This window comes from Perna viridis, chromosome 12, assembly GCF_037379345.1.
Source record: "Perna viridis isolate PV_CMFRI_1.1 ecotype Kerala chromosome 12, ASM3737934v1, whole genome shotgun sequence".
Taxonomy (NCBI): Eukaryota; Metazoa; Mollusca; class Bivalvia; order Mytilida; family Mytilidae; genus Perna; species Perna viridis.
The window spans coordinates 9,522,698-9,536,103 of NC_142456.1; the positions used below are offsets into that span (position 1 = coordinate 9,522,698).

At 32.3% G+C, this 13,406-nt stretch overlaps 1 protein-coding gene across 7 annotated transcripts in view; it reads left to right on the top strand.

Moving 5' to 3' along the window:
- The window catches only part of LOC148601119 (rap1 GTPase-activating protein 1-like), a 145,923-nt gene that overhangs the window by 33,599 nt on the left and 98,918 nt on the right, over positions 1 to 13,406 (top strand). Inside the window, exon 1 of one of the 7 annotated variants that reach the window (XM_088556121.1) lies at positions 7,578 to 7,600. The exons of the other annotated variants lie outside the window; for them this stretch is intronic. Coding sequence (XP_088412247.1) covers positions 7,593 to 7,600 — 8 coding nt within the window. The 5' untranslated portion in view covers positions 7,578 to 7,592. Of the gene's footprint in view, positions 1 to 7,577; positions 7,601 to 13,406 lie in introns of those variants that run through there. 7 annotated transcript variants of the gene reach the window in all.

Sequence of the window (13,406 nt, forward strand, 5' to 3'; positions counted from 1 at the left end):
TTTAGGATTTTTTAAAAAATATGTAAATTGATTCAATAAAACTTTCACTTATGTAGCATTTCTAAGGACATGTGAAAAAATAATTTCCTGCAAAGAAAATAGGGTGAGTCCACGAAGATTGGACAGAAAAGTAGTCTTGAACTATAAATAGCCATTTTCCCTACTTTCACTTTCGTTTTGCACTCACCTAACCAACCTTTTCAGTGGAACATTTTTATGATATTATGTTAGATTTTCTTTTAAAAAAGTTCTTCATCTTACAGTGTGATGTTTGCTCTATTTTTTAAGTCATTGTTCATGTCTTTTGACAAAACATTAGTTTGTAGAGAGGCAAAAAGAAAATGCACTATATTTTTATGGCATCCATGTTTTGACGTACACCCGCTCAGGGATATGCAATACGATACTGGTACCTACATGTTGATGCTGAAGAATTTATAGTAAATTGCAGACAGACTTGTAATTGGTAGGAAAGCCTAAGGAAATTGAAACATGATGGGATTGAAAGAACTGAAAGTTTAATGCTGTCTATTCATGAATCCATTGTTATATTCCAGAAAGCACACATTCATTGAATAAAAATAACTGTACAAGTAATAATTTCTTCTGGTGGTTGATATTCTTGTACTGAAGCTGTTAAACATTTTCATGGTTATCATTTTATGTGGTTTAGAAAAAATGAGTGTTTCATAGCATGAAAAATCAAATTTCTGTGTAAGTATTTTTGGTGCTTACTTTACCATAACAAAAAAGCAAAAGTTAGTACAAAAAATTAAACATTACAGTAATCTACGTATGATGGTATACACAATGTTTAGGGCTTGTTTTGCTGCTCGGGCGTTAAACCCCAATAATCAATGATTGTTTTTCAACATGTCTGTCTGTTCACAATTTTTGTTTACAGAATTGTGATGATGTCTTCTTTGAAATTTGAGTCCCAATTTCTTATGACACTGAATTTTGCAAAATCTGTTGTACTTAATTGTTTTGGGTAAAAGAACAGAATTACTTTTCATCAACATCATTGTTTTATTAGATGGTGTCGATGCTGAGGGTTAGCTTTCTACAATGAAGTTCATAGTCTTCAATGATAATTGGCAATATGTTTTCTGTGCTTTCTTGTGACTTCAATCAATACTTTTTATTTTTCCCTCACAGCAATTGCCAATTACCTCAAGGACAAATATAACTTTTGCTCAACCTAGAATACTGCTGTAAAGAATAATCTAATTTTGAATCAGATTCTTGGTAATGGTTTAAGTGATTTTCATGACATTGCAGTTGATTATGTCATCAACATAATATTGCAATAAAAATTGGTTTCTCCATCAAAATAAAGGTTATGTAAGTCCAAACTTGATTAATTATTTGTTTACTGTACCCAGGTTTACCTTATGGATTTAATTAATGGTTCACTTGATTATCCCATACAGTTATTTTACTTCCAGAACTAGTACTTCATTCCACCCTAATTACTATTTTAGGAGTAACAGATTTGCGTATTTCATGAAAATATCATAAAATGTTTGTTTGTATAGAGCATTTTGTCTTTCGAGGCATATGACCAGGAAAGAAACAATATTTTAGTTTTGGCCTATTGTTTTATCCTATTTCATCACTTTTTACCAGACCGCAAACCATAGTGGTGCACCGTGTTGGGAAAGATGCCACGTTCCTCGCATGATAAAGAACCCTACTGTGGTATTCTTCCGGAGTAGGAACCATAGGGCTCCGCCACAGGAGGCTAAATTGCCCGACCCTACCCACCTCTCCCTATATCCAGTGGCATTCAAAATTTCTCGACCCCATTGTCCTTGTGTCCCATCCCATTTTTCATTTCATGTTCATTTTATCATCCACTTCATGTTCATTGCCTGAATATAGCTGAAATATTGCTGCTCGGGCGTTAAACCCCAACAAACAAACAAACAAACAAACACTTTTTATTGTTTCTAAAATTCATTAGGACAGAGACAGAATTATTGCAATAAGACATAAAATTTATTGCAAAGGATATTAATATGGAGCTCAATTCCTATTATGTCATATTTTTGATTAAAAAGGATTTATAACCGAAATAATGGATAGAACTTAAGCTGTAAAGCAATCTAGTTCTGTTGTTGTTCTATTGTTTTTCTTCTCATTTTGATGAAGATGTAATGCAATGAACACAGGAATGTTTATTGTTATGTAATATGCACTGAAATTTTTTAGAATTTCTCCTACCTAGTGAATGGGGCAGGCAGGCAGGGCTGCCAACCCTTACTATTTTATCATGAATCTTCTGATTTTGGTCATTGAAATACACAGTGCAGGTTTAAAAGTCTTATAATTTCTGATTTTTTAGCAAAAAATAAATGAAATTCTAGATTTTTCATTGGCATAACTTTTTCTGGTTTTTAAAATTATTAATAATGCTTCCCAGTCTTTTTGAGAATTTCCATTAATGTATTTTACAATACAAAATGAACCTCATGGCTTTCAATCGAGCTCATGTAGAAACTTCATAAAAACTAAAAAGTCTGCTCCTCACTTAAAATAGCTAGCAGACCCCAAGCCTTACTGTTTTTCATGGTCTGGGTAATGGTGAGCAACTCGGTTTTCTTTGTAAACATGACTGGTTTTGAGAATCAATTTTGTGAGCAAAAAACCAGATCCTTAATTTTCCCAAAAAGCTGTCCAAACCAGATAGTCTTTTAAAATTCCTTTTACATCAGTTTAAATGTAGTTGGAACCTCAGTAAACCAAACGTTAGTCTAAACCAATTTTTAAGCCCCTAAAAGGGTCTGGATTAGGCAGATTTCACTGTATATTTTTTTTTACAAAGTAGTAAATGTTAAGATGTAAAATGTCAACAGGATTGGCTGACTTTTTGTAAACAATTGAGTATTCTAGTTTGGTGCCTTTAGTGCTATCAGACTGAAGTTAATATCTGTAGAAGTTAGCATCTCTAATGAGGATTATGAATTGTGAAGAAATGTCATTTTTATTTTAGAATCTTACAGCTGTTTATGAAATGAACTATGACATGTCCTTTTATCAATAAGTTCCCTGTAAATGCCAATTCTCTATAAGTGTAGTGCTCTCAACAGTGACTTATCTGATGTTTCTTGGCAGGGATCTGTTGATTTTTTAAATTGGTTTGAAAGATTTTATTTGCTCCTGTTTGTCCTAATTTTGCAAATTTATACTTCTGTGAACCAGTTAGTTCTTTAGTTCGTGGATACCAATGTTCCTGAATTAGGGAAGAAACACGGGTTTGTGGATTCTTGAATTCATGGATTTGAGGTTTTCAGTATACACATCAAAGGGAATCTCCTTTCCGTTGGGAACTGAATTTCATGGTCTGGCCTACCCATGAAAACCATAAAAAATTAGTACCCCATGAATGGAACAATAGTACTTTCGCAGTACTATTTTACAACAGAAAAGGGAGAACCAACCTATGCCTCCAACCACAATCAGTGTAAAATAAGCATACATCATTAAGAAAATTAAGTGATAATAGTTAATGGTTTTGGAATGCCAAAATCATCTCAATATCAGTCAGAAAATCAAATGACATAATTGTCATTTTTCATGTTTTGATCTTAAATTTTACAATAGACTAGTTTTTGCTATTACCATCACTGGAAATTAAGAGACATCTTGGCGAGGCTGACTGACAGCTTATAGAATCACTGGCCCCTTTTCGCGGTATAACAGCTCATATAATATTTTGTACCAATGCAATAAAATGGAAAATTGTACTGATATCATAAAAAGAACAAGGATTTAGGAACAATAAAGCCATAAATAGGCCAATTTATCCCTCAGTTACAGTGAATAAAGCAGAATTCTTGATCTATAGTTTAGAAATAAATGTATTTACATAAACCACTAAATTCTGTTTAAATGAAAATTATTTCAGGCTTCGATTGTAAAACAATAAATGCCAAGCATAAAAGGACTGAAGAATGTTTATAGATTTTGGGATTTTCTCTAATTTATTTAAATTTCTGGATGGGAAAGTTAGAATGGTTTTTTGCCATGACTTAGAATAAACTTGAATCAATTCCCAGGAAAGACTATATTTTTCTTTCGAACAGATGACTTTTGTCAATTTCTGGTAACAGATTCAATAAACTTGTGAATTTTCCTCCGGAAGTTCTTCAGACTTTGTGCCATCTTGTTGCAACAGAAAAGTGTGAAACTTTGAAGGAAGTAGAAATAGTTGAATTCTCAGATGGTTTGAAAAGTGACTTTAATTTGTAGAGCTGAGACAAGAATTTGTAATTAACATTCACAGTGCAGTTTTGAAACAGTCAGGGTTGTACAGGTGTTAGAGATGTCTGAAAGGTGTAAGTGAATACTGAATCCTCTGAAGACTCATTGGATGATAACATACTGGTGGCTGAGGAAGAAAAGAGCAGTGCTTTTATACTGTAATTGAAATTTATATTTGCAAAAGACTCAAGATGACTTTTGTCAATGGTTGGTTGTAGATTCCATGTGAATAGATGATCAAATATTTGGATTATTGATGCATGAATTAGCAGCAACTTGGTAAAGTTGGAAAGACTTGAATGCACTATTTCTACATGTGATGTGATTACTAAAATTAATTCTGTTTAAAGTGTTGAAGAAGTTTTAATTTGTGTATTGGAATATGTCCTGTTAGACATTAAAAAAATCTACTAGCAGAAATTACGGAAAGTTTCAATGAAATAAAAAAGCCCTTATTTACACTTTTGTCAATTTTGTTGTTGTGTGAATATATTTCTATGGATACCAAGCAAATTCAGATACAATGTCTTTTGGAGCTATCAATAATTTGCACATTAAGGTCAGTTTTTTGGTGGATATCAATTGTGATTATTAGTAAGTGCAGTATGAAAAGCAAATGAACTTACCAGTTTAATTTATATTTATTGAGCAAAGTCAGTTTTTCAGTGGATATCAATCATAATTATTAGTAATTGGGGAGTGAACGAACTTACAAGAAACTTTTACATTTACTGAGCAGGAAACAAATTACATTTATCAGGATTGAGTGGTATATTATTGTTGATTCACTAACAATTATTTAGTTGGAATTATTGACATCTGTATAAAATACTTTTGCCTGTCTTGGAGATGTTGAATTGTATTTTAGGGGAAAAAATTGACATAGTTTGAATATTTCATTTCATAAATTTTATACAATGCTGTGAACAGCTGGTAATCAAATATATAATGGTTTTCTATGAGCTGCATTGGACTGACATGCCATGAAAATGTTTGATAGATTTTGTGAATTGGAAGATTTTTTTGTCTATAGTACTGTTAGATGATTCGTCTTACATGTAGAATTAGTGAATTGGCAGATTTTATAGTGAACATTAAACCTGTGGAAGGAGTTCAGTTTTTTAACTGTAGGATTTTATGGTAAAAAATGATGTTGGAGGTGGTCTATAGTAATTATAATTCTGATATGGACTAGAGAATTTTGAGATGAATATTGAAGTTGATATTCATACCAAATAAGAGGTATTGATACTCAGTCAGTGTTGCCAGACTAAAATTTGACACAAATGCATTTCATTGTGGATGTATTGATACAGGTAGACATTTTTATAGGATTGCTGCCTTAATTTCTTGCAGTTTTATCAAATTTTAAAAGCTTCCTGGAATTAAAAGGGGAAAAATGAATATATGGGGTTAAAGGTAATGTATTATAGATACTAATGATATTGATACAGTGTTTAGCACAAAACTAAGTCATTGGCAATGTCTTTTATGGAATAAAACTAAAATCATAATTACCTTACATAATTTGGCATGCAAGGATTATAGGAAATTAGCAGTTTGATGACAGCTGTGGCAAACATAGACTATATCGTTATTATCTCAGTGAGCATGTAATGAAGAGTTTGGATACTATTGACTTTTTTTCTATTAAGATATCCAAAACAAAAGTTTTCAGTTTTCAGTTTGTATTGTCAAAGTCAGTGTCAGTGGGTGAACCTTTTTGGCTATTCTTCCACAATAGGGTATGTAAGTCTCGTCATGTGACCCTGTGATTTCATGAGATTGGGTCCTAGTCTACCATTCAAAAGCATGGAGATTTGTCATTTAGAGAGTGTTGAGTTCGGTGTTGAGGGCAAAACATCTTTTTGTGTAAAAAATACAGATAAAAAATAACAAATATATATTTCTACATGATAAAGGTATTAAGAAAAAAAACATAAAATAGAGGATTTTGCCTTGTTATACAGCGTTTCGAATACCCGGAAGTAAACAATAAAATGCAGATCAGTCCTCTGTTTTCAATACGTTTTACGTCGTAAATTCTGGTAAAGAAAATAAAACAAGAACGAGACTAACATACTCTATATATCATTGGTTGACCTAGAAGTTGAAAAGTATCTAATAATAAAAAATTAGTAAAAAATATTAAAAAGACTGATCATTGATACTCCAGCAATATCCTGTATTTTCATTGATTTTTTCCATTGTTGTTGAATGAATAAGACTTTTAGGATGCATGTCCAATATCATCTGACACTCATTAATAACAAATACTACTTTGTCACATTATACGAGTCTTTGTAAGAATCTGGTACAATGGGAAAATCTAAAACATGCTTGTCAAAAACCCACCAATCTGATACGTATTTTAACTGAGATAAATTTCCTCTTATTGAAATGTCTACAACACTAGATGTGTTTGGGAATTTTTCATTTGAATGTTAGATAACACCTATATCAGTGCAAGATAGGGAAATATCAGATGTGGAGGATGAGACTTCTGTCTTTCCTAAGGATGTCTGAGATTTCCCAATCTTGCATGAGAAATGAAGATGAATAGGAATGTTCTTGTCTATTTAGTGAGAAATTGAGATTTTTTAGTTACTTACCTTTGAAATGTTCAATTGCAGTGCAGTTCAATGGAATAATAACATAACTTACCAAAAATGGTCAAGTGTTTGTTTTTAATTGATAATAGTCAAGTGTTTGGTTATTTTGTATCATGTTTCACCCACTGCCTGATCCTTACAGAGACGGACTTTTGATAACTATGCAGTGTATTTACTTCCAGGTTACATGTTTGACATTAAAACATTTTTTCATATGTAATTCCTTTCATTTTTTATTTTCTTTAAAAATAAACTTTTTTTGTTTTAGATAAACAAAATAGCACAAAAGTTAAATGGAAATGGAAATTTCAGAACATTCGATTTATAACCAGCCAGGAAATATGGCGATATTAGGAGTTTGGACTTGAACAAAATCTATTGAAGAAATGATTTAGAACTTCTTCAACATACAAATATACAGCGTTTAATTGAAAAATCTAAACCAGTGAAATAAAGTATCATAATTGGAGAAGACAGTTTCATTAGATGAAAAGGTTTTGAAATTGAGTTAAATGAGACATTGTTTTTTTTTTTGTTGTTTACTTTTGAACACTAAAATAAATCTAAGATTAGCTCCAGGTAAAAACCATAAAAGACAGTATTATCTTTTATAATGGTTACCATGGGAACATCCTTATGGCTTTGGAAATTTTAAGACTAGATATATCTGGACAGGAAATGAGACTGCAATGAAATGAAGTTTGAATTGTAATAATGACAAGGTAAGCAGTACATGTAATTGTTTTAAGACATATTTCCAGTTGTATGTGAGGAATATTCAGTTATTTTTTTTCTTTTTCTTTTATAACAGTTTTTTTTTTTATTTCTCAAAAATGATATTTTGTATAAATATTATTTTAGTGTAGTTAACCTCAAATGTGTTGGTTTTTATATCTGATGATAGAGAGATAACTAAATTTCTTGAAATTTCATTATTTTCTCATGGTTTAAAGCTAAAATACTATATTTTCAGATGCAATGTTGCAAAAATGTTATAACACCGAGACTCGTGTTACTGATTTGCATTGATTAGTTTTATTCACAAAATTTCATAAAATTTTTATTGGAATCTAGGTTATCAATCTCCAATACATGTATCTAAGAAGCATTTAAAAAAAAGTGTTTAAGTTGTACCCCTGCATAACTAACCAGCATAAGTCTATACTGAAAATAAGAACATCAAAGTACAAAAAAGTGAAAAAAAGGACCCTAGAGAAAGTCTCTTATTTCAGACAAAAGTATAGTTTACAGTGAATTAAACCAACTGATTTAAAGCTTCATCCTTGCAAACCTTACATACAGATACTAGAGGTCATGGCAGTAAATAGCACAATAAAAGTAGTATGAAAAGTTAATACCTAAGAAACAGCTTACTGTAACCAAATGTAAGTCAACACAAGACTATCTAATGAACTCATCAGTAAGTGGATCATTCATCAGACATGCTTAACAATTGTCACTTCAAAAACATCAGACATTATTCTTCTATCATCATCTGAGATTACTTAGATGTTTATCTGTAGTGCCTTGATGAATTTTATAGGAACTGTCATATTTTCTTCCAGGTGGATTTCTTTAATTAGGGGATGGGAGAATAATCTTTTCAAAATCTTGTTTTTTATTTGTTGTTTATAGTTCTTTATATTATGTAGATTTTTCTGTGTTTGTTTAATTCTTCAGATGTTGCAGATGTACGTCCCTTAAATATCTATCTTTACCATAATGAGAGGTGAAACTTGAAATGCTACTGAAGAAACATAAGTTACCGTAATATGGCTAATTAATTGAGGCTGGCCCATAGTTGGTCCATCTTTTAATTTCTTGTTTCGATGTACTTGCTTGCTTATCCTCTTCAGGCCTACAGGAACTAATTAGGCTTTAACCAGGGATTTTCAGGCATCATGGTCTTTGGTGAATCCCCAGGTCTTTTCGATACTACTGAACTGACTGGTGATTGTTCTTCAACAGATCTTTCCCTGTTTCTTGTGCCATTAAGTGGTGTCCATTTTGCTTCAACTCATGTGATGTTAGTTTTGGTCTGTTATAGTAATGTCTTAATTTCTTCTTTTGAATCTGGTTAATGATGTTAGTCTGACCTTTTTTTTCATACGAAGATGGATTGGTGAATATTGTCGGCCATAGACTTTACATATCTTCATTAGGCATATTATGTATAACCCAAGAGTCTTACTATCTTTCTATTCCATTGTGACATCATAATACTGCAGTAATCACATAAATTTTGTGTCCTCTATGATTTGTATATCAGTCCTGATTTGGGTTCCTTTGTGATTTGTACATCAGTTTTGATTTGGTGTCCTCTATGATTTGTACATCAGTCCTTATTTGGGTTCCTTTGTGATTTGTACATCTGACATGATTTGATGTCCTTTGCAACTTATACACATGACTTGATTTTGTGTCCTCTGTGACTTGTACTTCTGACCTGATCTGGGTTCCTTTGTGACTTTTACATCTCACCTGATTTGATGTCCTCTATGATTTGTACATCAGACCTGATTTTATATTCTCTGTGACATGTACATCTGACATGATTTGATGTCCTTTGCAACTTATACACATGACTTGATTTTGTCCTCTGTGACTTGTACTTCTGACCTGATTTGGGTTCCTTTGTGATTTGTACATCTGACCTGATTTGATGTCCTCTATGATTTGTACATCAGACCTGATTTTATATTCTCTGTGACATGTACATTTGATATGATTTGATGTCCTCTGTGACTTGTACACATGACTTGTTTTTGTGTCTTCTGTGACTTGTACTTCTGACCTGATTTGGTTTCCTCTGTGACTTGTACATCTGACCTGATTTGGTATCCTCTGTGACTTGTACATCTGACCTGATTTGGCTTCCTCTGTGACTTGTACATCTAACCTTATTTGGTTTCATCTGTGACATGCTCATATTTTTGATTAGTTAATCTGCCTAAATGTGACATAAAATCATCGTGGAATGTACTGGGAAAACACTAAAAAGTCTATCTATCTATCATAGTAGGTACAGACATCATGACTTTCTTTCTATATTTGATGTTTCAGTATTATTTGCAGATATTTTAGGTAAAATATTTTCTTAACTGAGGTTTTAGGATGTCATGGTATGCATGAATTGAAATGCTAGGTTACATGTGAAACTTAATTGTGAAACTTTCTCAAGCTGGTATATGCACAGTCCTTGCATGGTGTGCAGTTCAAATATTCACTTTAAAATTGTGCGTGGAGCTCAGTGTAACAACTGCGGTTCAGAATCTGGATATGAGGTATATGTTTTGAGACACAGTATTACTACATGTACTTTAGAACTGCTTGTGTTCTTTTAATATTGGAACCGGTTGGTATGATATTGAACACTGTTTGTGGGCCAACTTGAATGAATTCTGAGTTTCTCAGGCTATCTAGCATCTTATACTACATTTTGATTGCCATATCAATGATATATAAACAAAAGAAAATCCCTTTTATCAGTAATGAGTATATTTACTATGGATAAATAGTATGGTAACTTTTGAACAGTTTATGAAAGAAATCTTTGTTTTACCGATGGTTTGTTGGATGTTTATTATCATTACCTGTATGTCTGTCTATCTGTCTGTCCATGACTTTGTCATTACTTTTTTTTTTTTTTTTTTTTTGCAACTTCTGATAACATTCACTAGCTTGTATTTCACAGAAGCTTTATATAGTTATGCCATACTCTCACAGAAGCTTTATATAGGTATGCCTTACTGTTGGATTAAAGTGACATGTACTTCCTGTTTGACAATTTGTTTTGACCATATGGTTACTGGACTGGGAGCAGGGGTATTGTTAGGTGAGCTTTGCTCACAATTTTTATAGTTGTCTTTGGAAGTTGACTTCTTCTATGGTAGTAGTTTTACTATAACACAAAACCCCACAGGTCCAACAATGCCTTATTTATGGTCATTAGAATGATATATCAGAGACAAACTTTCAAGGCAGCTCTGGTTCCTTAGGGATGAAATGAATGATTTTCTATGAATTGTAATTTGTTCATTATTTCAAGTGTAGGAGTTCCATAAATCATCCTGAAACCTTGACAGATTTCCAATGGAATTACACAGAAAAGTTATTGTCAATAATCATTTTTGTTCTTTTCTGGGAAGAATGTGACAGACATATCATGTTAAAAAAATAGTTGGAAACATTGAAAACTCCAGAGTTCATGAACAGGGAAACTTACCTTAACCAAACCCTATTGGAAAGATTTGTTTGGTGAAGGCAGGTGTTCAGTTTACACAGGTTCAAAAAGTATTTAAGTAGCACTCCAGATAAGAATCATGGAAAATGTGATTCATGGTTGGAAAGCATATATATTCTTTTAATTTTTGTATTTAAAGTAAAGGGAAATTAACAGGTGGCTTTTTGTATAAACGGTGTTTGTAAAAGATAATAAGTATATAGAATGTTCTGTTGAACTTTAAATTAAGGGAGATAACTCTGTAAATGATACTATAATATAATAGAAACTGTAAAGATTTTTAAGGTTTATTATCTCCTAGAAGCAGACAGATTGGAATGAATTATACATGTAGACCTATAAAACAATTTAATAACAAAAAGTAAAATGTATAACATTTATAGGGATGTATTATAGAATTTGCATGATTCTTACAAAGTCTACTGCTTATACTTTGTATGGTATGAAGGGTTACTGGTTTATCCAGAGCTCAGATGTGTTCCACTATGTATGTTTGTTTTGCAGCAAGGTTCTGTATTATGTTTGATTGATTACAGTAAAATGTCAGTTCCATTGCAGGACATGTTTATTAACCTTTTTCAGTAGTAGACTGACACTTTCAATGGGTATGAATGTCATTGTTCTTAGAAAATTCTGACTCGCTCAACCAATCATCAATTTCCCTTCAATTTGTACCACACTTTTCTGTAAAAGAGTGACTTCTAAATTTACAGATTGGAGCCTTTATTGCACATGACACTTGTATGTTTTAAGTTGAGAAACAAGCTACAGTTTGACTTACACGTAAGATGAATGCACTATAGCATTGGCTTAATGGTTTACCTTGTTAGAACCAAATTACAGCAAGATACTAATATTGTTTAAAGTTGGTGATACAAACTACAGCATGATATTAACTCAAGATGACTACTGAGAAAGTACTTTAATTCATCAATACCAATTTTCATGAGTTAGGGAAGAAACACAAGTTCATGGATTCTTGAATTCAGGGTTTTTAGGTTTTCAGTGTACACATCAATGGAAATCTCCTATTCTTTGGTAACCAAATTTCGTGGTTTGGCTTACCCATGAAAATCACAAAAATTGTTACTTCACAAACTGTAGTTCTTTTTCAGTACACTTTACAACTGGCTTAATGGCTTACCTAATTTTAGGTATTGTTAAATCATTGCATCCATACAAATATATTTTGGTTTTATAATAACAGCTCAATGAACTTGACAGATATTAATTTGATTTGAAATCTCATAAAAACCTACAAGAATTTATGTAATTAGTCAGCCTACCCAAAGTCTTTAAGTTTTCATATGAATTTGCTGTCTTCAAAGATGAGTTAAATGTGAAAAACTTTATTCTTGAACACTAAGTTTCTTTAATTTCATGACTACTCTGCAGTAGATTGATTGTGTCAGTATTAATGTATTTTGAGGCCAAAACAATAATCTATCTGTTTCCTGTTACCCTATTTACTGTTTGTTTGTGCTTTCCCTAAACTTTTTGTGGTCATTTTGGCTCAAGCACCGGTAAAGTTCATATTTCTCCCAGTTAACTCATGTTTTTTTCTTACTGGTAGCAGGAAACAAGACTATCTTGCCTTTGTATATCTTGTTTCATTTTCACCTTGAGTTTGTTTTTTCATGTTACTTGAGTTTATAGGGGCAACTCTTTTGCTGTACCTGTGTATGATGATGTTGTGGGGCCAGCTGCTGCCTGCCCTATGGTTTAAGGGTTTCCTCCTCATTCATTGAAGACCAGTGTGTGTCCTTGGACTGACATTTTCATCCTGGTTAGGTTGTTGTCGCTTTGACATATTCACCATACCTATTTTCGATATATTCTGTTTTGGCCAAATTGGATAAAGTCGGAAAGTCACACCATTCAAGTAATGTATAACTTATTTACTCTGAGGTTGATTTGCTAATTACTATAATACACAATCACTATACTGAAGTAATGAAATGTAAATATAACTAAGCCCACTTCATCTCTCCCTGTTTCTCTCAGCCCTTCTCAGTTGGGTAAATAAATAAATCAGCTGATTGCCTAATTACAGGTGCATTATGACAGGTAATTATGAGGATGCATTTAGATATTTAGTTATTTAAATCTTATGTTAGCAGGATCACCTTGGCTATGATCAGATGACACTCAAGATTACATGTTTATTATGATGGTTAATTATGTCTACCCTCACTTTGTTTGGAATACATTTTGTTTCTATTGAACTCCTCAGCCTTTCTAGTTACACATAAGAAAAACTGCTGGGGCATTAGGCAGAAGAATCT